General features: G+C 43.2%; 1 protein-coding gene and 1 pseudogene across 2 annotated transcripts in view; one reads left to right on the top strand and one right to left on the bottom strand.

The window, feature by feature from the left end:
* The window catches only part of Ints4 (integrator complex subunit 4), a 123,448-nt gene extending 97,942 nt beyond the window's left edge, over positions 1–25,506 (bottom strand). Inside the window, exons 1-2 of one of the 2 annotated variants that reach the window (XM_042688822.1) lie at positions 25,396–25,506; positions 17,766–17,960 (exon numbers count right to left, since the gene is read on the bottom strand). In XM_042688822.1, the coding sequence (XP_042544756.1) occupies positions 17,766–17,960; positions 25,396–25,449 (249 nt within the window). In that variant the 5' untranslated portion in view covers positions 25,450–25,506. The remainder of the gene's footprint in view (positions 1–17,765; positions 17,961–25,395) is intronic. The other variant, XM_042688828.1, reaches the window with a different exon arrangement.
* LOC122113574 lies at positions 15–14,494 on the top strand (annotated as a pseudogene).
* Positions 25,507–26,793: the final 1,287 nt, after the last annotated feature.

Raw genomic sequence — 26,793 nt, 5'->3', positions numbered from 1 at the left:
AACTGACCAAAGCAATGGTCATAGAGAAGCCTAGCACACTGCTGGCTGGGAAACAGTACTACATACTGTATAGACATATTGCACAGAGATTCTGGAAAGAACTCATTCTAGATTTGGAAAGACAGTAGATGCAAACTATGGACAGAAAAAAATTCACAAGAAAGTGATATCACAAAACTTAGTCAACTGCCATACATACATTTACTACGTTGATGCTCATGCTACTACTCAATGAGGCTGCTAATCTAACAATAACTAGGCTCTGCAGGGATTCATGCAGGTGTTTGTCCTTATTCTTGAGGGCTCTTGAGAGCCAACAAATTCCATATACATAATGGTATGTATCTTCAGATAGCAAAGTGAGGTCTCTGGTGGCTTACTCAGTAAGCCTCAAGAGGAATCTGAAGAAGTGTAAGAACATGAAGGAAGACGACACATGGGATAGTACATGATGATTCTGGATTATGCTATAGTCAGACGGTCAGCAATGACTTAGAAGATCATTTAGAGGAGCATGCTGCTGAACCAGAGCAATCTGAAATCTAAGAGGAAAAGTTTGAGCCTGTGTCAGAAAAAACTACTGAAGATGCTCAGAAGAGTTCTTCCCCAGCACCTACAGACATACCTCAGTCAATACAGGAAGACTTGAGGACATTTTCCTTAGCATTGTAAGCAATAAGAGCTTTTCTCCAATGAAGTTGTTCCAATTACTAGAATACCAACTAACACTGTTACAGGCCCAATTTCACAACCTTGTCCAGAGTCTCTATTTAAATTTCAGATGCTACCAGATGTCTAAGATTGATCAAAGAAGGAAAGAACAATGGATAAATAATCCTCTGTAGAGGGGACCCATGCCAATCTACCAGATTGATGAGCAAGACAGTGTTAAACTCCAAAGGATCATGAGACACAATGATGGTCATCAACTCTTTTTTTTTTTTATCAATTTTCTTTTTTCTTTTGTTGTGGAGCCTGAACTCTGGGCCTGGGCGCTGTCCCTCAGCTCTTCAGCTCAAGGCTAGCGCTCTACCACTTGAGCCACAGCACCACTTCCAGCTTTTTTCTTTTTGCTTATGTGGTGCTGAGGAATCGAACCCAGGGCCTTGAGCATGCAAGGCAAGCGCTCTACCACTGAGCCACCTTCCCAGCCCGGTCATCAACTCTTTACTGTCAACCTACTTCATAAAGCTGACAAATCAAAAGTTATTTATTTCAAAATTATAAAATTATAGAATTATAAAATTATAAAATTTCAAAATTATAGGAATATGGAAATGAAGGTGTGATTCAAGTGACAGAACATAAGCTTTGAGGGAGGGAAAAAAAAGCCAAGTTATCTACTACACCGTTAAAAAAAAAAAAAGAAGAAAGCCAAGTGAAAAGTATGAGGTCCTGAGTTCAAGCCCTAGCAATAGCACCAAAAATAAATAAATAAATAAATATTAAGAGAATGTGATGAAAGTGTGCACTAACAGTGGTAGAAAATAAGCCAATTTGATTTTATTGTGTTTGATGATTCTGAACCTTAGCAACAGGTCCATAATGTTCAGAAGTCCATCTGAATGAGAAGACTTGAGCCATCAAGGAAAGAGACATCAAGAAACTTACCTGCCATGACTTATAAGCTCTCTAGGTGGACTGGATAGCAGAAAAAAAAGGTCCTCTCCACAGAGGCATAGTCTAGAAACCAAGATTTGTAGTAGAAAAAGGGATTGCTCCAAGGTAGGGAATTGCTTTTCACTGATCTTCATGTATCATACAAATCCAAGATCCCTGTAAAATGGTGAATTTCTTCAAGCAGTCTTTGGTATTTTAGACTAAGATGATCCTAGTCTATTATACTTAGTATAACAAACTGCTTACAGGTGTATAATTTTCCGATTTTGTGTTAATGGTGTCTACTTCCTTCTCTTCCCTCTTGTGACCTGCCACTCCTTCATTACCAACTTTGCAGAACAATATTTTAGTAGTAACAAATTATTTATCTAAATATATACTTTGAGCTGGGAAGGTGGCTCAGTGGTAAAGTGCTTGCCTCACATGCATGAGGCTCTAGGATCGATTCCTCAGCACCACATAAACAGAAAAATCTGGAAGTGGTGCTGTGGCTCAAGTAGTAGATCGCAAGCCTCGAGCTGAAGAGTTCAGGGACAGCGCCCAGGCCCAGAGTTCAAGCCCCACAAACAACCAAAAATAAATAAATAAATAAATAAACTGTGTGTGTGTGTGTGTGTGTGTGTGTGTGTGTGTGTGTGTGTGTGTGTAAGTCCTGGGGCTTGAACTCAGGGCCTTAGTGCTGTCCCTGAGCTTTGTATATGTGTGTGTGTGTGTGTGTGTGTGTGTAAGTCCTGGGGCTTGAACTCAGGGCCTTAGTGCTGCCCCTGAGCTTTGTGTGTGTGTGTGTGTGTGTGTGTGTGTGTGTGTGTGTGTGTGTGTGTAAGTCCTGGGGCTTGAACTCAGGGCCTTAGTGCTGCCCCTGAGCTGTGTGTGTGTGTGTGTGTGTGTGTGTGTGTGTGTGTGTGTGTGTGTGTGTGTGTAAGTCCTGGGGCTTGAACTCAGGGCCTTAGTGCTGTCCCTGAGCTCTGTGTGTGTGTATGTGTGTGTGTGTGTGTACGTCCTGGGGCTTGAACTCAGGGCCTTAGTGCTGTCCCTGAGCACTGTGTGTGTGTGTGTGTGTGTGTGTGTGTAAGTCCTGGGGCTTGAACTCAGGGCCTTAGTGCTGTCCCTGAGCTCTGTGTGTGTGTGTGTGTGTGTGTGTGTGTGTAAGTCCTGGGGCTTGAACTCAGGGCCTTAGTGCTGTCCCTGAGCTGTGTGTGTGTGTGTGTATGTCCTGGGGCTTGAACTCAGGGCCTTAGTGCTGTCCCTGAGCTCTGTGTGTGTGTGTGTGTGTGTGTGTGTGTGTGTTTGTGTAAGTCTTGGGGCTTGAACTCAGGGCCTTAGTGCTGTCCCTGAGCTGTGTGTATGTGTGTGTGTGTGTGTGTGTGTGTGTGTGTGTAAGTCCTGGGGCTTGAACTCAGGGCCGTAGTGCTGTCCCTGAGCTTTGTATGGTCAAGGTTAGCATTCTACCACTGGAAGCACAGCTCTACTTCTAGCTCTTTGGTGGTTAACTGGAGATAAGAATCTCAAGGAGGGCTGGGAAGGTGGCTCAGTGGTAGAGGGCTTGCCTTGCATGCACAAGGCCCTGGGTTTGATTCCTCAGCACCACATAAGCAGAAAAAGCTGGAAGTGGCGCTGTGGTAGAGCACTGGCCTTGAGCTGAAGAGCTGAGGGAAAGCACCCAGGCCCAGAGTTCAGTCCCCACAACTGGCAAAAAAAAAAAAAAAGAATCTCAAGGACTTTCCTGCTGAGGATGGCTTCCAGGCAAGATCCTCAGATCTCAGCCTCTTGAGTACCCAGTATTACAGATGTTAGCAAGATTTTTTTTTTATTGTAAAGGTACTATACAGAGGGTTACAGTTGCATGAGTGAGGTAATGAGTACACTTCCTCTTGAACATTGTTACCCCCTCCATTGTTTTCCCCCTACCATCCCCTCCCTCCTTCCCTTCCCCGAGGTTTTTTTTTTTTTTTTTTTTTTTTTTGATTAAGTGATTACATAATTTCCGGAAATTCACAGTATTGTGGAATAATGATGCTCATTTAAAGTCACAAGTTCATTCTAACTTTCCTGGAGCAAATTGTCTATCACAGTCTGTAATATATAACGGTGTTCACATGTTATATACCATATATGTGATCAGCAGCATGGGGATATTTAGTAGTGGTTCAACCAGATGAGTGGGAGTTCTTTGTTTCTTAAGTCCTGTTAGTTTTGTCATATCACCTAACATTTTGGATTTAGCATCCACTTATCAGGGAGACCATGTACCGTTTGTCTCTTCGTTCTTGGCTAACCTCGCTCAACATGATTCCTTCTAGCTCCATCCATTTCCCTGCAAATGCCATTATTTTGTCATTTCTAACGGCTGCATAATATTCCATTGTGTATAGATACCACAATTTTTGGATCCATTCATCTGTGGTGGGGCATCTAGGTTGTTTCTATATCCTAGCTATTGTAAACAGTGTGGCAATAAACATGGAGGTGCACGTGTCCTTGTGTATTGGTTCCTGTTGTTCAGGGTAGATGCCTAGAAGTGGTATGACTGGATCGTAAGGGAGGTCAATCTTTAGCTTTCTAAGGATCCTCCAGACTGCTTTCCAAAGTGGTTGTATAAGTGTACATTCCCACCAGCAGTGTAATAGGGTTCCTCTTTCTCCACATCCCCTCCAGCATTTGTCGTTGGCTGATTTGTGGATGTGGGACATTCTGACTGGGGTAAGGTGGCATCTCAGGGTTGTCTTTATTTGCATTTCCTTCACCACCAGGGATGATGAACATTTCCTCATGTGTTTCTTTGCCACTTTTATTTCTTCATTTGAGAAGTCCCTCTTTAGTTCCCTTGCCCATTTAGTAATTGTTTTGTTAAGTTTGGGAGGGATTAGTTTCTTGAGTTCCCTGTATATACAGGATGTTAACCCCTTGTCTGATATATTGCTGGTAAATATTTTTTCCCAATTCGTTGGTTGTCTTTCTAGCTTAGTTGCGATAGATTTCACTGTGCAGAAGCTTTTTATTTTAAGGTAGTCCCATTTGTCGAGTCTCTCTCCAACTTGTTGTGACCCTGGGACTCTGTTCAGGAAGTTCCTTCCTGTGCCTATTAGTTCAAGTGTCTCTCCTACTCTGTCCTGCAGTAGTTTCAGAGATTCAGGTTTAATGTTAAGGTCTTCAATCCATTTTGAGTTGATGTTGGTGCATGGTGATAGGCTGGGGTCCACTTTTAGTTTTCTGCATGTGGCTGCCCAGTTTTCCCAGCACCAGCGGTTGAAGAGGCTGTGTTTCTTCCATTGTATGTCTTTGGCTCCTTTGTCGAATATCAGCTGGCTGTAGGCCTGTGGATTTATTTCTGGATCTTCTATTCTGTTCCATTGGTCTTCGGGTCTGTTTTTGTGCCAGTACCATGCTGTCTTTGTTATTATAGCTCTGTAGTAGAGTTTGAAGTTCGGCATGGATAGCCCTCCCATATTGTCTTTATCCCCTAGAATTGTTTTGGCTATTCTAGGTCTTTTGTTGTTCCATATGAATTTTTGGACTGTTTTCTGTATTTCAGTGATGTACATCATTGGGATTTTAATAGGAATTGCATTGAATTTGTATATTAGTTTTGGAAGTATTACCATCTTTACTATATTAAGTCGGCCTATCCAGGAGCATGGGAGGTCTTTCCATTTCCTAGTGTCTTCTGCAATTTCTTTCTTTAACTTTTTATAGTTCTCATTAAATAGTTCTTTTATATCTTTGGTTAGGTTAATTCCTAAATATTTTATTTTTGGGGAGGTTATTGTGAATGGGGTTGCTCCCTTTATTTCCCTCTCTTCCTGTGCGTTATCAGTGTATAGGAAGGCAACTGATTTTTGTGGGTTTATTTTGTATCCTGCTATTTTGCCGAAGTGATTTATGATTTCTAAGAGTTTGGGGATGGAGTTTTTGGGATCGTGGAGGTATAGTATCATGTCGTCTGCAAAAAGGGATAGTTTAACTTCTTCTTTCCCTATGCGGATCCCTTTAATGTCTTTTTCTTGCCATATACCTGGCTAAGGGTTCTAAGACTATATTGAAGAGGAGTGGAGACAGTGGGCATCCTTGCCTTGTTCCTGATTTTAGGAGAATTGGTTGTAGCTTTTCCCCATTAAGTATAATATTGGCTATTGGTCTGTCATAAATGGCTTTTATTGTTTTTAGAAATGTTCCTTTCTATTCCTATTTTCTCCAGAGCTTTTAGCATGAATGAATGTTGAATTTTATCAAAGGCCTTTTCTGCATCTGTGGCGATAATCATGTGATTCTTGACCTTGGCTCTGTTGATATGTTGGATTACATTTATTGACTTACTTATGTTAAACCATCCCTGTGTCTCTGGGATGAAGCCTACCTGATCATAGTGTATTATTTTTTTTATGTGTTTCTGGATTCTGTTAGCTAGAATCTTGTTAAGGGTCTTTGCATCTGTGTTCATCAAGGAAATTGGCCTGTAATTCTCCTTTTTGGTTGGGTCTTTGCCTGGTTTGGGGATGAGTGTGATATTGGCTTCGTAGAATGAGTTTGGGATAGCTCCCTCCTTCTCTGTTTCTCTGAAGAGCTTGAGGAGTATGGGTATTAGTTCTTCTTTAAAGGTCTTATAGAATTCTGCTGTGAATCCATCTGGTCCTGGGCTTTTTTTTGTTGGAAGACTTTTGATAGCTTCCTGTATCTCATTATAGGATATTGGCTTATTTAATTGGTTAACTTCTTCTTTGCTCAGTTTGGGCAACTTGTATTTCTCTAAAAATGCATCCATTTCTGCCAGATTTTCTTCCTTTAGAGAGTATAGCTTTTGAAAGTAGTCTGTTAGAATTGTTTGGATATCTTGGGTACGTGTTGTGATGTTTCCTGTGGAATCCCTAATCCTATTAATATGGGTTTCCTCTCTTCTTTTTTTAATTAATCTTGCCAACGGGCCATCAATTTTGTTTATTTTTTCAAAGAACAAGCTTTTTGTTTGGTTTATTTTGGTTATGGTTTTCTGATTTTCTAATTGGTTAATCTCTGCTCTTAATTTGGTTATCTGGCTTCGTCTAGTAGCTTTAGGTCCCATTTTTTCTTGTTTTTCTAGCTGTTTTAATTGCAACATGAGATTATTTACTTGGTCTGTCTCCATTCTCTTGATGTGGGCACTGAGGGCAATAAATTTGCCCCTCAGGACTGCTTTGGCTGTGTCCCACAAGTTTCTTTGTGAGGTGTTTTCATTTTCATTGAGTTGTAGGAAATGCTTTATTTCTTCTCTGATCTCTTCTGTTACCCAGGCATTGTTAAGGAGTGTGCTGTTCAATTTCCATGTATTAGAGAAATTTCTGCGGTATGCTTTGTTATTGAGAGCTAGCTTGATTCCACTGTGGTCAGATAGGATACAGGGGATTATGTCGATCCCTTTGTGTTTTCTTAAGTTCCTTGCATGAACTATGATATGGTCTATTTTGGAGAAAGTTCCATGAGCTGCTGAGAAGAATGTGTACTGTGTTGTTTTAGGGTGAAATACTCGGTAGATGTCAGTTAATTCCGCTTGAAGTATGGCCTCACTTAATTCGGTAGCTTCTTTGCCAATCCTCTGGTTGGTAGACCTGTCCTTTGGTGAGAGTGGTGTGTTAAAGTCTCCTAGTATTATCGTATTGGGATCTATTTTATTCTGTAAGTTTGAGAGTATTTGTTTGACATATCTGGGTGCACCAATATTTGGGGCATATAAGTTGATGATGGTTATATCCTCCTCTTGGATTGTTCCCTTTATTAATATGTAGTGTCCGTCCTTGTCTTTCTGTACTGATTTTAATGAAAAGTTTATTTTGTCAGATATCAGGATAGCTACACCTGCTTTCTTACTGGAGGCATTTGATTGGTAGATCCTTTTCCACCCCTTCACTCTGAGTTTGTTTGTATGTTTGGCTGAGAGGTGGGTCTCCTGAAGGCAACAGATGGATGGGTCTTGTTTTCTGATCCAGTCCTCAGTTCGTTTTCTTTTAATTGGCGAATTCAGCCCATTTATATTAAGAGAAAGTATAGAGAGATGCATTGTTGTCCCTGCCATTCCATTTTCCTAAGTTTTTCTTCTTTCCTTTCCTCCTGTGCTTGCTCAGTTAGACTTTGAGTAACGCCTGTTTGGGGCAGGTCCCAGTTCCTGGTTGCTTTCTTCATGTTGTGTCCCCCCTCTTAGAATTCTTTGCAATGCTGGCTTAATGTTTATGTATTCATTTAGTTTTTCTTTGCTATTAAAAGTTTTCAGCTCTCCATCGAATGTGAATGCTAGCTTTGCCGGGTATATTAGTCTGGGTTGGCAGTTACTGGCTCTCAGGGCTCGTATGGTGCTTTCCCAGGCTTTTCTTGCATTCATTGTTTGTGTGGAGAGATCTGCAGTGATTCTAATTTTTTTCCCGTTGTAGTATAGCTCCTTCTTCATTTTTGCTGCATCCAGGATTGTTTCCTTATTATTCAGATCTATCATTTTTACTATAATGTGTCTAGAAGTGTTTCTCCTGGGATCTTGCTTGTTGGGTGTTCTATAAGCTTCTGTAATGTAGTTAAGATGGTCGTTTTTGAGGTGGGGAAAATTTTCATTGATCATCTTGTTAAATAGGTGTTGCATTCCCTTGCTCTGGAATTCCTCACCTTCGTCCACTCCAATTATGCGAAGATTAAATTTTCTGGCATTATCTGCTTGCTCTTGAATTTCCCTTTGGTTTGAGTGATTTTTCCATATCTGTCACTTTTTGGTCCAGTTGGTGTATTTTGTCTTCTGTGTCTGACACTCTACCTTCCATTTCATTCACTCTGTTGACTGTGGCTTCTATTGTGGTTTGCATGGAGGAAATGGATCCCTTTATGGATTCAATGTTGGTTCTCAGAGTACTGATCTCACCTCTCAATGAGGTATGCATTACCCCTAATTTGGCGTTTATCTCACTTCTTACTGAGGTTTGTGCAGCTTCTATTTTTGCATCCAACTTTTGTTTGATATCCTGTATCTCTTTTGATAGTTCATCCTTGTGCTCTTTAAATTTCTGATCCATTTCTCGCTTTATTTCTTGAGTCATTGCCTCCAGCAACCTTTGGATGTAGCTTTTGTCTTCCATTCCTGCTTTGCTCCCACTGGGGCTCTCCCCTGCGTGGCTGCTGGCTTTTGAGGTGAGCTTGCTGTCCTGGGTGGTGGTAAACCTTGTGATTTTTCTCTGTGATTTTCGCATGGGGGTTCAGGAGACTGCTCTTCAATTTTGTTTTGGTGTGTCTGTCTTTGCTTGGTTGCTGATTCTGTATTGGTAGAGAGAGTCTTTGCCTGATCTGGGTTCTGTTGGGAGCCTATTTCCAGCTGCTATTCTAACTTACTTAGGATTCTCAGCTCTCTGCTGTAGATTGCTGGCAATTCCCGCCTTTGGAAGGGTTGAGCAGCCTAGACTGCTTGTGTTTGCTCCTACGGGTGCTCTTGGGAAGATCAGATGCTCTGGATGCACTCTCCCAAATACTGGAGTCTGCTATGGGCTCCTGATGTGTTTTTGTTTGTTTGTTTTGGGCTGGTTGTGGGCTTGAACTCTAGGTTTGGGTGCTGTCCCTCAGCTCTTCAGCTCAAGGCTGGCACCCTACCATTTGAGCCATAGCACCACTTCTGACCCTTTTTGCTTTTGTGATGCTGAGGAATCAGATCCAGGGCCTCATACATCCAAGACTATCACTCTATTGCTGAGCCGCCTTATCAGCCTGAGCTCCTGCTTACTATCAGGTGCTGGCAGCCTGTGTTGCCCAATTCCCAGCCTAGGGTATATGGGTGGAGTTTTGGTGGGGTTTGGGCTTCTCTTGTCCTGAGCCTCCAGGTCTTTTGTTGTCACAGGCGTGCTTCCCGGGGAGTGTTGTTTATTTTCTCCCCTCTGTTGAGGCGTATGCTCAGCTTTTTGTGTTGTTCAGGCGCCGGATCCCCGGGCCTGGTTCCGGCCCCAGCCTGGAGCGCGCTCGTTAGGCCTATGCTGATGTGTATACCACCTAGGTTATGCAGCCTGGAGGACACAGTTCAAATTTCTTCTACTGTTGGTAGTCTTGACCCAGGGGCGCTGTTCCTGGCTTGGGCATTTAAGCTCCCTTCCAGGGGCACTCTTGCTCTGGTCTGGCCAGCAGAGTGTGCTCCACGGGCTGGTGGAGCTCTCGGACAGTTCCCAGTTTTAGTGGGTCCTGTGGTCCACGTGTTGGGGTAGGGAGTCTAGGTCAGGGTCTGGGGATTCCCTCCAGCTCTGGTCTCCCTTGAGGGATACACTGTCCCCTGTGGGGTACTCACCCTGGAGTTGGTTGTTTCTGTGTGGTGTAGGTCGTCAGTTGTTGTTGCAATCCGAGTTCAGTTGGGGTGGTTGCGGGCTGGGTTGGGCGGTGGTGGCTCTGTGTGATTCTTTTCTGTCTCTGCCTCTATCGAAGCTGTCGGGTCAACAGTGTCCACGCTCAGGCAGCTTCTTCGCGGGTTGTAGAGATCCGGTGGGTCTGAGTGTGGGGGTGATCTGCAGGCAGCCCCCTGTGTCTCTGGGACCCGGGTCGTTGCGATCGCGATCGGGTGGGTGGGCGGGTGGTCTGCCCACAGGTCCCTTTGTCGCGCTGCTGGTGCTGGGCGGCTTTGGCGGGATGGAGCCTCTCTGCTCCGGTGGAAAGTGAGGGGTGGGGGTGGTATCCTCGTGGAGACTCCCGGCTGGTAGGTTTCTTTGTTCCTGGCGATCCGCTGTTCTGCAAACAGGTACCTAGTGATCTGCAAGCGGCCCCCTGTGTCTTTGGGGCTCCGGCAGCCCCCACCGGGCCGGCTGGCCGGCGGCTTGGCGCACTGCCGCGCCGCCAGTAAAGGTTGGGGGAGGGGTCTTCGCTCTTCTCTGTTCTGAAATTCTTCTTTTCCTCTCTTTCTTTTTTTGTTATTTTCCACCTCTGGTTTTTCTCTGAGTGTTCGTCTTTTTGCTGTTGTCGGTCTCTTGGGGAGATTAAGCATTGGAACTCGAACTCTCTTTTTGGTTGGAGAGAGCTGTGGCGTTTCCCTACTGCCCTGTCGCCATCTTGGTCCCCCCTCTGTTAGCCAGATTTTTAAAGACAAAAAAAGGGGGAGTGGGAATTGGATTTCTTTGATTACTAAATATCTTTTTAAATAGTCATTTCCCAAAAATAATGTGTCTGGCTTATTACTGACATTTGGTACGGTTAGTTCTTATTTTTTACATGTTTCAAAAAAGCCTGTGAAAAATACAGGATTGGATATACAAGCTTAGAAGAATAATCTAAATTGTTTCCTGAGACTCATGACTTCATTCAGATGTAGAAAAACTGCCATTTGGAAAATGTGACAAACTTAATTCTAAGTGGTATGGTAAGGTTAAGTAACTAAGAGGTGTTAACAGGCTTTCATCTGTAATCCTAGCTACTCAGAAGACTAAGATCTGAGGACCACATTTCAAAGCATGGAATTTCCCTGCCCAGGCTGGCTTTGAACCTCGATACTCAGATCTCAGCATCCTGAGTAGCTAGAATTACAGGTCACTGATGCCTGGCTCTCTCTTTTGAGGAGCTTTACTGATGGGAATGATATCCATACATTCCCCTAATACTCAGAGGCACTATGCAATGTAACTTACTACACTAAGTAACTTGCTTTGTGTTCCTCTTTTTGAAGTAAAAATACAGATAAATCTCTTTTATCTAGCATAGTGAAAATAATTAGAATTATTCTGGTAAGAGTTAATTCCTGTTGGCCTTTCAGTATTCTTGTTCTGATTTCCTTTCTCTTAACTACCCTGAAAACAGTATATTGTTGATCCCTCTGAGGTTCAGTATTATACAATTGTACATTAGGTCATTTGGTGCAGTCTAATGGAGTCAAGTTGCATTAGATGTTCAAAACTTCTATTTGATGAAGAACCAGTTACCTTAGCTTTCCTGTGTATGTATCACATTGGACAGGTCAGCAAAGATCTCCTGCAACCAAATCATATCTATAATGCTTTATTCAGCAGAGCTCTGCTTAAAATATTATAAGAGTAAATTTAAGTCTTAAAAATGAGGCATGTAAGCTGGGTACTGCTGGGTCATGCCTGTAATCCTAGCTACTCAAGAGGCTGAGATCTGAGGATCGAGGTTCAAAGCCAGCCCAGGCAGGAAAGTCAATGAGACTTTTATCTCCAATAAAACCACCAGAAAACCGGAAGTGGCGCTGTGGCTACAGTGGGAGAGAGCTCACCTTGAGCTGAAGAGCTCAGGGACAATATCTACGCCCAGAGTTCAAGCCCTACCACCAACAAAAGCAAACAAAAAACAAGCATTTAAGGTTTTGAAAAATTGGTTTCATAAAAATGCACATCCCTCCTAGTAATCTGACCAAAATGACAGACTTAGCTGTCAATTATTTTTAGCTGGTAATTTTCCACTCTTTCTAAATACTGTGTTTCGTTCTCAAAGTACCTGTATAGGAAGACAGGCTCTCTAAAACACTAGGGACTGCCAATCTCAAAAAGGAACTACCACCCACCCATTGAGCACAATATTAATGTTGACAAAACATAAGGTTTACTATTCTTTCATAAAAGAACCCGTAAGGTTTGTTTTTCTTTGTTGTATACCTTTGTTGTTCAACTAGATCTTCTGGTAGCTTTTATTTTTTATTTTATTTGGTTCTATTTCTGTGATGCTTTTCAGTTATGTTATATGAGGGTCAACTGAGAAACTTAACCAATCATGATTTATATTCTAGAGGATCTAAATAATATATGAATAACCACCCAATTTTAACATTAAATAGTATTCTGGACACAGAATTTAGAGAAAAATTATATCAAAACATAGGGAACGTGAATTACTATCCACTTTGAAAGTATGAAAATATTAAAAATATTCTAGCTGGAATGTCAGTATTCTCATCCTCTAATTTCTTTTTTTTGTTTGTTTTGGGTCCAGTTCCTGGGGCCTGAACTCTGGGCCAGGGTGCTGCCCCTCAGCTCTTCAGCTCAAGGCTAGCGCTCTACCACTTGAGCCACAGCGCCACTTCTGGCTCTTTTCTTTTTGCTTATGTGGTGCTGAGGAATCGAACCCAGGGCCTCATGCATGCAAGGCAAGCACTCTACCACTGAGCCACCTTCCCAGCCCCTCATCCTCTAATTTACATAATTGGTTTGTGTTAATTTCTTGAGGTTTTAAAACAATACTTACATTTATTTGTATCTACTATATGGGGGAAATATTTTTAAAAAGTGTAATATATTTTGCTACCAACTCTAACCACATAACTTTTAGAAAATACTCATTTTCAAAATTTTATGCTTAATCTGAGTTTAGAAGAATTATCAGAAAATGTTAAGCATGTCCTTTGTAAAAAGAAAAAAATATATATATATGGTTCCTAATTGTCTTATTACCATGGTAATTCAAGTGATTTAGAAGTATTTAATGGTATCAGGTGCCAGTGGCTCACACTTATAATCCTAACTACTCAGGAGGCTAAAATTTGAGGATTCAGTTCAAAGCCAGACCAGGGAGGAAAAGCCATGAAACTCTTAACTTCAATAAACCACCAGAAAACCAGAAGTGGCACTGTGGCTCAAGTGGTAGAGCACTAGTCTTGAGCTGAAAAGCTCAGGGACAACATCCCATGACCAATCCCACGGTCAAGCCCCATGACCAACCAAAAAAAAAGAAGTATTTAATGGTAATCTTGAATTGTAAGTTGAGGTATATATATCAGGATCTCAGTGAGCAGGTTGTTTTTTTTTTTTTTTAATAACTGGTTTAAACCATAAACCTGTAACAACCATAGCTTCACTTCAATATTAGTTATCTTCCTTATAATGAATGATCCGATAAGAAAATGATAGGAAATAGTTGAGACATTAAAGATTTTATTTTTATTTTTTATTGATTTAAGAACACTAGTTTCTAGTGTCTTCAAGTGCTGGATTTTTTTTTTTTTGTCTTTTTTGTAGATGACAGCTAAAAAAAAGAACATATATCGCTTAAAATATTCAGGTTTACATGTTATGCTCTCTCTCACAGGGAGCCACCATACCTCACAGTTCAAAGTTTATTCTATAAATCAGTAACATTTACTGACATGTAATTGCAATTGACTATGTAATAAAATGATTTAAGGAGAAAAATAATGCACATTTACCTTGTCTGGGCAACAAAGTGATTCAAGAAGAAAAATAACTCACATTTACCTTGCACAGCCAATTGCTTATGTTACTCTGCTTTTAACATTGTTCTTCAGTAAAATGCTCATATATGTGTAGAAATGTAACAGTTCAACATGTTGCTAGCCTAGGTACAAAGAATTACTTTGTGAAGATTTGTGGTTGTATTAAAAACTGTTTGCCACTGTACCTCAAAAAAAAAAAAAAAAACCAAAAAAGTTTTTACTACAAATAGCTAAATTGTAAAATAAGTTTTAAATGTCTAGAATACAACTGACAGACTTTTTTGAACTGCTGGGTTTTGTTTTGTTTTGGGGGGGGGGGGGGGGTCCGGTCGTGGGGCCTGAACTCTGGGCTTGGGCGCTGTCCCTCAGCTCTTCAGCTCAAGGCTAGCACTCTACCACTTGAGCCATAGCGCCATTTCCGGCTTTTTTCTTTTTGCTTATGTGGTGCTGCGGAATCGAACCCAGGGCCTCAGGTATGCAAGGCAAGCGCTCTACCACTGAGCCACCTTCCCAGCCCCTGCTGGTTTTTTTTGAAGTAAAGCTTTCTTGTGTTTCATTTGTCATTGTTAAAAAATAAAATAACAGAAAACAAAAATCCTCCAAATCTGAAAAGAAAAACCAAAGCCTTCTATTTATCTTTGATTCCTGTCCTGGAGATCTTGATTAAAGAAAAATAAAAATTCTGTATTTGTTTTATCAGGTTCAGAGTATAACAGGGAACTGTAGAATCTCATTACCTAATATGCATAGAGTTTAGCATGTATATGAAGCTTTTTTTTTTTTTTGTCAGTCGTGGGGCCTGAACTCTGGGCCTGGGCCCTGTCCCTCAGCTCTTCAGCTGAAGGCTAGCACTCTACCACTTGAGCCTCAGCCCCACTTCCAGCTTTTTCTGCTTATGTGGTGCTGAGGAACCAAACCCAGGGCCTCATGCATGCAAGGCAAGCACTCTACCACTAAGCCACCTTCCCAGCCCCATAGTAAGCTTTATTTTGGTATCTAATCAAGATTTCTAACCACAGTCCAGAAGAAGGAATGTGAGCGGGGCGCTGGTAGCTCATGCCTATAATCCTAGTTACTCAGGAGGCTGAGATCTGAGGATCGTGGTTCAAAGCCAGCCCAGGCAGGAAAGACTGTGAGCCACCTATCTCCAGTAAACCACCAGAAAACCAGAAGTAGCGCTGTAGCTCAAGTGGTAGAGCACTCGCCTTGAGCTGAAGAGCTGAGGCACAGCGCCCAGGCCCAGAGTTCAAGCCCCACGACCTACAAAAAAAAAAAAAGGAATGTGACTTTTAACATTGGATGTAGCTGATGAGCTTGAGTGTCTGCAACTTTCTTCTTTTTTTAAATCGGTCATGGGATTTGAACTCAGGGCCCAGGTACTATCCCTGAGCTACCCCTTGAGTTCTTTTGCTCAAGGCTAGCCCATTTCCACTTTGAATCACTGCTCCACTTCCAATTTTTGAATGGTTAACTGGAGATAAAGAGTTTCATGGGGAATTTTTTTGCCAGGGCTGGCTTTAAACCACAATCCTCAGATCTCAACCTCCTGAGTAGCTAGGATTACAGGCAAGAGCCACCAGCAGCCAGCTTCCAACTTCTTTTCCTTTCAATTATATAATACATTTTCTTTTGTTATGGTTCTCTTTGATTAACAGGCATGCAGTGGGTATTTCTTGGATATATTTGATTTTTATTAAAATATATCTGGGAGAAAATTTTAAGAAGGAAGAAGGAAGGGGAAGAAGGAGGGAAGGTGGGAGAGAGGAAGGCAGAAAGGTGATATGCTTTGGGAAAATGGCTGACCAGGCCCCAGGGTAGTGGCAGAATAAATATCATGTGAAAAGCTACAGTTGGAAAAGTCCACCCATTCTGATTAAAATAGAACATTACATATATAAGGGAGATTTTTTATGTTAGAAATTAAAGATAAAGTGAATGAATACATTCAAATATCATTTATAGAGACTGAGTTTTACAAGACATCAAGATATTACATACATCCTAACAGGTTCACTATGAAATACAAATAAACATCATAATTTTTTTTTCTTAATGTACCAGTCCTGGGGCTTGACTTCAAGGCCTGGGCCTTGTCCCTGGAATTTTTTTTTTGTTGTTCAAGGTTACATGGACTTTCCTGCCCAGGCTGGCTTCAAATCTCAGGTCTCAGCCTCCTACGTAGCTAAGATTATAGACATAAGCCACCAGTGCCCAGCCTCATAAAATACCCTTACAATTCTCAAAAATATGCTTAACTTGAATTTAACAAAATCTATACATCTAACTTTCCAGTTTGTAGCAAATATAGGGGTCAAAGAAGCAAGTTAACCTCCAAGGAATAAACATATTCAGAAAACGAGACTCATAATATCGATGCCATTAAACAGGCCTGATTTGCATTCTAAGTTGACATATCAACAATAAGAAGAATCCAGGTATGGTGGCACACACTAGACTTCCCAGCAATTTGGGAAACAAAGGCAGAAGGGTTGACTTTAAGCCCCACCCAAGTAAAGTCACCCTATTGCAAAATAAAATAAAAACAAAAGGTCTGGGGAAAGTGATAGAGACTGCCTAGCAATTGAAGAGACCATGGATACAATCTCCAGTACCACATTTTTTTTTTTTTTTTTTTTTTAAATTTTGAGAACCAGAGAAGTCTCAACATGAACTAGTTTTACTTTACTTTGCTATATTTTATTTTTGGCAGTACTGGGGTTCAAACCCAGTTTGCTTCCTCCCCTGGTACTTTGCCACTTATGCCCTATCTCCAGCCCTAGTTTTTGCTGATTATTTTGGAGATAGAGTCTAGTGGATTTTTCTGACTAGGCTGGCCTCAAAAAGTAATCTTCCAGATCTCAGCTTCCTGAGTAGCTAGGATAATAAGAGTGAACCACCAACACCTAGCTCAATATGGACTAAGATGACATATTATTTTGTTTTATTCTAGTGGTTAGGCAGTAATGGTTTTTTTTCAAAAAGATGTTTCTTTTTTATATATATAATCGTGGGTCTAGTGAGAGAAAAAACATTAATAATCTTAATTTTTCCAGCAGAAAAAAAAAGAATAAATTTGGCAAAATGAGAGGAAAAAGAGAAGAGTAAGGAAGGGGAAGTGAGGGGTGGAGAGCGAAAAGTAGAAGAGAGGAGGAGAGAAAGGAAAGGAGAGAAACAGAGAAGGAAGAGTGCGAATGAAGGAGAAGTTGAAGGAGGGAGGGAGGAAGGGACGGGAGAAAGAAGAGAAGGAAAGGAAGGAGGGAAGGGAGGGAAGGGAGGAAGGAAGGGAGGGAGGGAGGAAGGAAGGAAGGAAGGGAGGGAGGGAGGGAGGGAGGGAGAGAGGGAGGGAGGGAAGGAGGGAGGGGAAAGGGAAGGCAGAAGGGAAGGGAAAGGGAAAAGGGGAAAGAAGGGACAGGAAGGGGTGAGCGAACCTAGTTATTTGGAACATAGAAATTGAAGGATGAAGTTCTCAGCCTAAGCAAAAAAGTTTACCTTGGGTAAAACTACATCTCAACAAAGGGAAGCTAGACATGGTGGTACATGACTGTCATTCCAGCACTTAGGAATCTGAGGCAGAAGAATTCCAAATTTGAAACTATCCTGGACTACATGGCAAGGCTATTTCAACGAAAAAAGAGGGCTACTACCATTAGGTACATAATTAGTTCCTCATATTACAACAGAAACAGCAAGCTAAAATACATTCTAGAAAAGAATCTGGCTACAGTGGCATCTAGTCTGATTTAACTCCTCTTTTGAGCTCCCACTGCACTCAGTACATACTGAGCTCACAGTACTGAGATACACGTACATCTGGTATATCATAGGTTTCTCAGGACAGCATTTTCTTGTTTTACCTCTGTATTGCGAATCTCAAGGAAAACAATCATTGTAAAAGTCTGTTAAATATTCTTTAATATTTATTTATAACATTAACCCCTTCAGCAAATCCAACACAGTTCTTATACACAATCCCATCAGGTCCTTAAGATCTTCTTACCTTGTAATAATGTTCCAAGAGAATCCTGACTACTCCCTCCACACTTTCTGCCTCCACAGGCTTTCTGGCAAACTGAAGAAGGTACTGCAGAGCATCGGCCGGGGAGGTTGCTTTACAGAGGTCTATGTGCAGTGCTGCCGACTTACTTGGTTTTGTAAGTCGAAGTTTCTTAGTAGCAATTTCCTCCTGCTGCTGCTGTAACACAATACAAAAGGTAAGACATGCCAACCTGAAAACAGAGTCTGCCGATTTAAGTCTGCCTCATTTGCTGAAAATAATTTTTCTGTATAACAAAAATATATTTAGGGGCTGGGAAGGTGGCTCAGTGGTAGAGCGCTTGCTTTGCATGCATTAGGCCCTGGGTTTAATTCCTCAGTACCACATAAGCAAAAAGAAAAAAGCCGGAAGTGGCACTGTGGTTCAAGTGGTAGAGCGCTAGCCTTGAACTGAAGAGCTGAGGGACAGCGCCCAGGCCCAGAGTTCAGGCCCCACAACAGGACCCAAAAAAAAAAAAAAGATTATAGCTAACCATCTTAGGAAAAACAGTATTTTAAACTAGAAAAAGAACATTGGCATCAGGGCTTAGTAATAACTTTGCCTTTCAAAATTAGCTCGTCCAACTTAAGGCAAATCACTGACTTTCTGTCTCAGTTTCTCTCTCTGCAATACAGTCCCACCATCTCTGAATACTGTGATAGCTTTAAGGTTAAGAGGGCACACAAATGATCTACTCTAGCTAGCCTTGATCAGAAGGAGTTAAGGCAGCACCCAGGTCCAAGGCCCAGGACCAGTTAAAAAAAAATCTACTCCATTCTATAAAAAAGAACTATCAGGACACAATGGTATGTGTCTATAATCCCAGCACTGAGAAGGCTGAGGTGGGGGCAAAAGGATCACTTGATTCTGAAAGCCTGAGAAAAACACAGGAAGCGTAGCAAGACTACACCTCAAAATGAGGATAGGAAGCCAGGTGCCAACAGCTCACACCTGTAATCCTAGCTATTTAGGAAGCTGAGATCTGAGGACTAAGGCTCAAAGCTAGTCCACTCAAGAAAGTCAATGAGGGCTGGGAAGGTGGCTCAGTGGTAGAGCGCATACCTTGCATGCCAGAGGCCATGGGTTCGATTCCTCAGCACCACATAAGCAAAAAGAAAAAAGCCGGAAGTGGTGCTGTGGCTCAAGTGGTAGAGCGCTAGCCTTGAGCTGAAGAGCTGAGGGATAGCACCCAGGCCCAGAGTTCAGGCCCCACAACCGGACCCAAAAAAAAAAAAAAGAAAATCAATGAGACTCTTATCTCCAATTAATCACCAAAAAGTTGGAAGTGGAGCTATGGTTCAAATGGTAGAGCACTAGCCTTGAGCACAAAAGCTGAGAGACAGTACAGAGACTCTGAGTTCAAGCCCCAAACCCAGCACCAGCACCAGCACCAGCACCAGCACACACACACACACACACACACACACACACACACACAGTGTTTTACACACACACACACAGTGTTTTACACACACACACACACACACACACACACACACACACACACACACACACAGTGTTTTACAAGTGGCTCTTTGAATAAATGTCAAAATCCTTGAACTGTTTTGTAAATTCCAGCTGTTTCTCTGTATTCTTTTCTCCTGTCCCAACTGCATCACACTGGCTTCTGTCAGGGCACATCCTCCCTCACCTCTGATAAGATGATGGAAATACTGAGCAAGATGAATGTATTCATAAAATGACATGCTGATTGGAATCCCTTTTGTACAATTAAAGATTATAAAGAAAATAATATGAAGACGAGGGCCAGTGGCTCACATGCCTGTAATCCTAGCTACTCAGGAGGCTGAGATCTGAGGATCGCAGTTCAAGCCAGCCTGGGCAGGAAAGTCCCTGAGACTCTTATCTCCAATAACCTACTCAAAAACCGGCACTGTGGTTCAAGAGGTAGAGCACTTGCCTTGAGCTGAAGAGTACAGGGACAGCGCTCAAGCCCAGAGTTCAAGCCCCATGACTGACCAAAAAGAAAAGAAGATGAAAAGAAAATCTATAGATTGGGGAAAATATCTGCACATCATATATCGGACTTATCGTCAGAAGATATAAAGAACTCTCACAGTATCAGGCAGAAACTTCTGTCTGGAGATAACAGAACTGAAACTGAGCCACACATTACAATCACACTGGCAAGGTTTTAATAGATGCTTCATGTCTGAGATGAAGAGATGAACTGAGGGGCTAGGAAGGTGGCCCAGTGGTAGTGTGCCTGCCTTGCATGCATGAGCCCTGGGTTCAATTCCTCAGCACCACATAAGCAGAAAAAGCTGGAAGTAGTGCTGTGGCTTAAGTGGCAGAGCGCTTGCTTTGAGCTGAAGAGCTGAGGGACAGCGCCCAGGCCCAGAGTTCAAGCCCCACGACCGAAAAAAAAAGAAAGAGAGAAAGAAAGAGAAAGAGAGAGAGAGAGAGAGAGAGGGAGGGAGGGAGGGAGGGAGGGAGGGAGGAAGGGAGGAAGGGAGGGAGGAAGGAAGGAAGGAAGGAAGGAAGGGAGGGAGGAAGGAAGGAAGGAAGGAAGGAAGGAAGGAAGGAAGGAAGGAAGGAAGGAAGGAAGGAAGGAAGGAAGGAAGGAAGAAATGCAGCTGACTACTTTGACCCCAAGCCCCGTACTGCCTTTATGAAAAGGATAGTTGATGAAGAAAATTAAAGACATACTACCTTGTACCTAGGAAACATGTACAGTAATGAGTTTTTACCTAGCTACTTAATGTTTACTGAATGAATGCCTGAATTGGAATTCATAGTAATCTTTGAATTCCAACTCTACAGCTCTGTTCTAAGACATACACCTCACTTTTAGCATTTGTAAAATAGGAATGATGATAGCACTTTTACCACTAGAGATCATCTGAATCAGAGCACACAGAAAATAGAATGATTATATTCTTCCAAGGATAACTAGAACTATTCCAAATAATTTGTGCCAAAAAGTTCATATAAAAGAGTCTATCACTCCAGAAATTAAATCAGCTAATGATGGGCACATACAGAAAAGATCCTCCCCGACAAGATCCTGAAGAGCATGGTAATGCACGTCTGTAATCTCAGTATTCAGGAAGCTAAGGCAGGAGGATCATGAATTCAAGGCTAGCCTTGGCTATAAAACATACACAAAGAAGAAAGAAACAAACAAAAAAAGAAAAGAGGAGATTGTAATATAAGATAAATGCATATTCAATAAATTCCCTTATCAGTTAATATATCATATTGGTGTTCTAGGCAGTTATCTCCCTATAAATTCACCTTTGTCTGTAGAAGAGATTAGGATTATTCTAGCCAGGAATGTTGTATGGCATCACTAAAAAATAATAATGCCAGGCGCTGGTGGCTCAGTACCTAGTTACTCAGGAGATCTGAGATCTGAGATCTGAAGATCCAGGTTCAAAGCCAGCTCAAGCAGAAAAGTCCTTGAGATTCTTATCTCCAATAAACTACTCAGAAGTAGTCCTGTGGCTCAAGTAATAGAGCACTAGCCTTGAGCAAAAAGAAGCTCAGGGATGGCACCAACACCCTGAGTTCAAGTCACACACACACACACACACACACACACACACACACACACACACACACTAAAAACAAGCAAGGCCAAGTTTAAACCCGAGTACTGTTAAAAGAAGGGTCTGAAGAATAATATTCAAAAACAACTTAGTAGCTAAGAGTAGGCCTTCTTTTCTTCTACAAAATAGCATACCAATACTATATCAAATAGGCATTTGAGCTGGGTACTGGTGGCTCATGTCTGTAGTCCTAGCTACTCAGGAGGCTGAGATCTGAGGATCATGATTCAAAGCCAGCCCAGGCAGGAAGATTCTTATCTCCAATTAACCAACAGAAAGCTGAAAGTGGCACTGTGGCTCAAAGTGGTAGAGTGCTAGCCTTGAGCAAAAGAGCTCAGGGACAGTGCCCAGACCCCAAGTTCAAGCCCCATGACCAACAACAAAAAAGGGGGTGGGGAGGATTTGAGAAGCCTAAATCACATCTATCATGTCTTTATCATATGTATACATAATAGGCACTAAATACACACAAGTTCTCATCAGTTCTCTCTCATTCATCTGTATAGCAGAGGTTTCAGTTGGGACTTTTTCTATTTTATTTTTTTGTTTGATCTGATTTGGTTTTGGCAGTGTACTAGGCTTAGAACTAGGCCTTGTACACACTAGGTATTCTACCACTTGAACCCCACCAGCAGCCCTTAATTAGGTCTTAAAGTAGAACTGATAAGTCCACCAAACTTAAAAAAAGTTAGCCAGGCACTGGTGGCTCACGCCTGTAGTCCTAGCTACTCAGGAGGCTGAGATCTGAGGATTACGATTCAAAGCCAGCCCAGGCCAATAAACAACCAGAAAACTGGAAGTGGCGCTGTGGCTCAAGTGGTAGAGCGCTCGCCTTGAGCTGAAGAGCTGAGGGACAGCGCTCAGGCCCAGAGTTCAACCCCACGACTGACCCAAAAAAAAAAAAAGCTAGATGCTAGTGGCTTGCACCTAGTTACTCAGGAAGTTGAGACCTGAGGATTACAGTTTGAAGCTAGCCTAGGCAAACAAACTCAAGAGACAAGTCTTATTTCAAATTAATAAGCAAAAAGCCAAAATTGGAGGCATAGCTCAAGTGGCAGAGCCCCAGCCATGAGTGGAAAATGTCAAGCAAAAGCCCCTGAATTCAAGTCCCAACACCATTTAAAAAGAGAGAGAGAGAGAGAGAGAGAAAGGGAAATAAGTAGAGGAGAGGGAAGAATAAAGAGGAGGAAGAAAGAGAAGGGAAAAAATTATATGTAAAGAGAAAATAGGTATAGAAATTTTGAAGTTTTATTTATTTTTTTGGGGGGGGGTCCAATCGTGGGGCCTGGGCGCTGTCCCTCAGCTCTTCAGCTCAAGGATAGCACTCTACCACTTGAGCCACAGCGCCACTTCCGGCTTTTTCCTTATGTGGTGCTGAGGAATCGAACCCAGGTCTTCAGGTATGCAAGGCAAACGCTCTACCACTGAGCCACCTTCCCAGCCACAAATTTTGAAGTTTTAGAGATGTGAAAAGCTTGATATCCAGAAAGAAAGAACAATAATGCTGGACAGAAAGGAAGTGACAGTAAACAACAATATCAAGTATATCAAGGCCAGCTTGCTTTCTTTTCTTTCCCTTCCTTTATTCCTTCCTTTCTTTCTTTCTTTCTTTCCTTCCTTCTTTCTTTCTTTTTGTCGGTTGTGGGGCCTGAACCCTGGGCCTAGGCACTTTCCCTCAGCTCTTTAGCTCAAGGCTAGCGCTCTACCACTTGAGCCACAGTGCCACTTCTGGGTTTTTTTCTGCTTATGTGGTGCTGAGGAATCGAACCCAGGGCCTCATACATGCAAGGCAAGCACTCTACCACTGAGCCTCCTTCCCACCCCCTCAAGGCCAGCTTTTAATCAAAGCTATTATATACACAAATTTATACACATAAATCCTAACTCAGGTAGATGAGGGGAAGGGGAGAAAAAAAAACAGAGCATGAATATACTGCAACGGTCTATGAAGATAATATAATCTCAATGGAAGCTGTTAATAAATAGTAGCTTCAGCACATAGAGAAGCAGGCTCTGTTGAGGTAGTAGGTACCACAGGGAAGAGGTTGGGCTAACAAGTGGGGTAAAGGATGATGAATATGATGGAAATAGGTTGCCTGTACACATGAAACAGAACAATAAAACTTGGTAGAATTCTTTTTTGGGGAGGAGGAGCAAGAGTTGTCCTGCACTGATAGCTACTCAGGAGACTGAGAGCTGAGGAGTTAGGTTTGAAGTCAGCCAGGAAAATCAATGACACTCTTTTTTGTTTGTTTGTTTTGGTTGGCCATGGGGCCTGAACTCTGGGCCTGGACGCTGTCCCTCAGCTCAAGGCTCAAGGCTAGCGCTTTACTACTCAAGCCACAGCTCCACTTCTGGCTTTTTCTGCTTATGAAGTGCTAAGCCAGGACCTCATGCATGCAAGGTGAGCACTCCAGCACTGAGCAACCTTCCCAGCCCCATTAATGATACTCTTATCTCCAATTAAATACTAAAAAAGCTTGAAGTGGAGCTGTGGCTCAAGCGGTAGAGTGCTAGCTTTGAGCATAAAAGTTCCGGGTGCTGTCCCTGGACAGCACCCAGGTCTTGAGTTCAAGCTCCAGAACTGGCACAAAAAAAATAAAGAGGGGCTGGGAAGGTGGCTCAGTGGTAGAGCGCTTGCCTTGCATGCCTGAGGCCATGAGTTCGATTCCTCAGCACCACATAAGCAAAAAGAAAAAAAAAAGTGGCGCTATGGCTCAAGTAGTAGAGAGCTAGCCTTGAGCTGAAGAGCTGAGGGACAGCGCCCACGACTGGACCCAAAAAAAAAAAAAGAGAGGGGGGGGGTAAAGGAGACTGATGGGCAGGGTGAGATTAACTATAATATTTGTATGGAAATGTCACAATGAAAGCCCTCCTTATGTAACTAAAATGAAGGAGAGGAGAAGAAGAGAAGGGAAAGAAGGGAAGGAGGGACAATGAGGCTGGAGAGGGAAATGGTCATATCACAAAGGGCTGAGGAATTGTTTTTAGGACAAGGACTTACAAAGGGAACAGAAGACTTGTGTTGTCCATGCAATCCTCTATAATCATAGATACACTGTTCTGGCTTCCCTATTACCAGTGAGCACCCAAAATACAGAGACCCTAATGTGTGTTGGATTTTTATAACCCCACACTTTTCATTGTGCCGATACACAGTAACCACTTTTTTTTTTTAATTCATATCTTGCTGAATTAAGGAAGGAGGTGTTTAAGGATCTTTTTTCCTGCTGAATGGGTTTAAGCTTCACTACTCTACAAGTCTAAGGATCTAAGGACAGATGAACTAGGAAGAATCTTGCCTCAATCCCCCCACCTGATACGTTAGCATCTACAGTCTAACCAAATCTCCCAAGTGGTCTGAATACAAAGGCTAGGAAGCAGAACACAAGAATGATTTCGAGAACAGCCTCTTCTTCAGAAACACTCAGGAGTACTGATTATTCTGACAGGGGCTTGGCCTTCGGGTCTTTTAAGTTCACTCCAACGGAGGAGAGCACTGCTCTCCTTTCTAGGTGTGCCACCAACCCTGGGAAGCCGGTGACCCTCGCCTGTTTGGACAGGACCTTGAGTTTTCCAGAGCCCTCTTCCAGCACCATGACGCTCGGCAGACATCCCAACTTGTCCCTGGAAGTTTGGAGCACTGGAGCCTGGGCGGCTCCCCAACCCGAGGATGCAAACCTACCCGGGCCTGGCGTGGCGGCAGGTGGTGTGCACACTGGAAAGGACTGTGTGTCTCTTCCCAGTATTGGCGTTTAAAGTGGGGCGGGTGCAGAACGTCTGCCCAGCATGCGTGAGGCCCTGGAGGGGAGGCCCAGGAGTCCCCAAAAGTGAAGGGGAAGAGGAAAATCACAGAGGCGTTAGCGGCGGCCGCCACCGAACACGCCCACCCGCGAGCCGCCTCCACGGAGCTCCGCGGAGCTCCACGCGGGACCGTGACACCTTCCCTGGTAAAATGCCCGGGGTCGGATAACAGACCCCGCCCCTAAGTGGGTCCTGGCGTCTTCCCGGTCGGCGCGTACCTGAACCACTTTAGTGAACTCCTCATACACCCGCTTCTTCAGGTGCGCCGCCATGGTTGCCACCGAACCCTCGCGGCTTCCGTACTCCAGGAAGGCGGGGTGAAGAGAGGCCGGAACAACACGCCGAGATCCCACGAGGCAGCGCGGGTTTCCGGGAAAGAGAGGCCCACCCCCAGCACCTGATTCCTGACGCGTGCGCAGTCCGAAGGGGGCGGGGCCTCTGGCGAGCCAACCGGGTGGGAGGAATGGGAAGGGTTGAAGGAGCCGTGCGGCCCAGAGTTACAGGCAAAACCTGGAATGGCTTCCGGGACCGGCTCGAGAAATAACGGGAGGAGGCCGAGGTGAGATTCCCCACGCTCTCTATTCCCAGCGGTTGTTGCTTGGAACTCCGCTGAGCACGGCTTTAGTGTAAGCCCCTCCAAGGGTTACCTTTTCCTGTTCCCTGATTGTACGTATTCCGAATCTTTAAGGAAGCAAACCGTTGATAGCTGCCATGTCGTGGAAAGAAGAATCCACCCACCCGAGGCACGAAGCTTCCGACCACTGCTCTTCAGCTAGAATAGGTGACATCACCTTCAAATGCGCAGGTAATGCCTAAAGGTGACAAAGTCAGGACCACAATGGAATGAAACCGCGCAGAAAAGCAAGCTACAACCAGGCCCCGGTGTCTCACACCACCTGCAATCAGGCGTAGCTACTCAGGAGGCTGAGGTCTGAGGATCGTGATTCAAAGCCAGCCTCGGCAGGGAAGTCTGAGAAACTCTTATCTCCAGTTTATCACTGAAAAAGCCGGAAGTGGTGCTGTAGCTCTAGAGGTAGAGTGCTTGAGCAAAAGATGCTTCGGGACAGCACCCAGACCCAGAATTCAAGGTCTAGGGAACTACAGGGGGGAAAAAAAAGAAGAAGAAAAGAAAGAGAAAGAGCTAAAGGACACTCTCTGAGTTCAAGCCCCAGTAAAAGTACAAAACAAAATTTTTAAGTCTGTATACATGTTGTGTTAATAAATCTAAGGTCATTTTACAACCTACAAGAATAAAATGAGGGGCTGGGAAGGTGGCTCAGTGGTAGAGCGCTTGCCTTGCATGCGTGAGGCCCTGGGTTCGATTCCTCAGCACCACATAAGCAGAAAAAAAAAAGCCGGAAGTTGCACTGTGGCTCAAGTGGTAGAGCGCTAGCCTTGAGCTGAAGAGCTGAGGGACAGCGCCCAGGCCCAGAGCTCAGGCCCCAGGACCGGACCCAAAAAAAAAAAAGAATAAAACGAACAAAACGTTAATTATCTATTGTTCCTTTTTCCCCCAGCTCCCTGCCCCCCAAAAATGGGGAAAAGCGGCACAGAAACCCCAAATTGCTTAAGAGACCCATCTTTTATCCTCAGGTTCCCACAGTCTAACTGGGAAG

This window comes from Dipodomys spectabilis, unplaced genomic scaffold, assembly GCF_019054845.1.
Source record: "Dipodomys spectabilis isolate Male_0828 unplaced genomic scaffold, ASM1905484v1 ptg000003l, whole genome shotgun sequence".
NCBI lineage: Eukaryota > Metazoa > Chordata > Mammalia > Rodentia > Heteromyidae > Dipodomys > Dipodomys spectabilis.
This window is presented reverse-complemented; position numbering and strand designations above follow the sequence as displayed.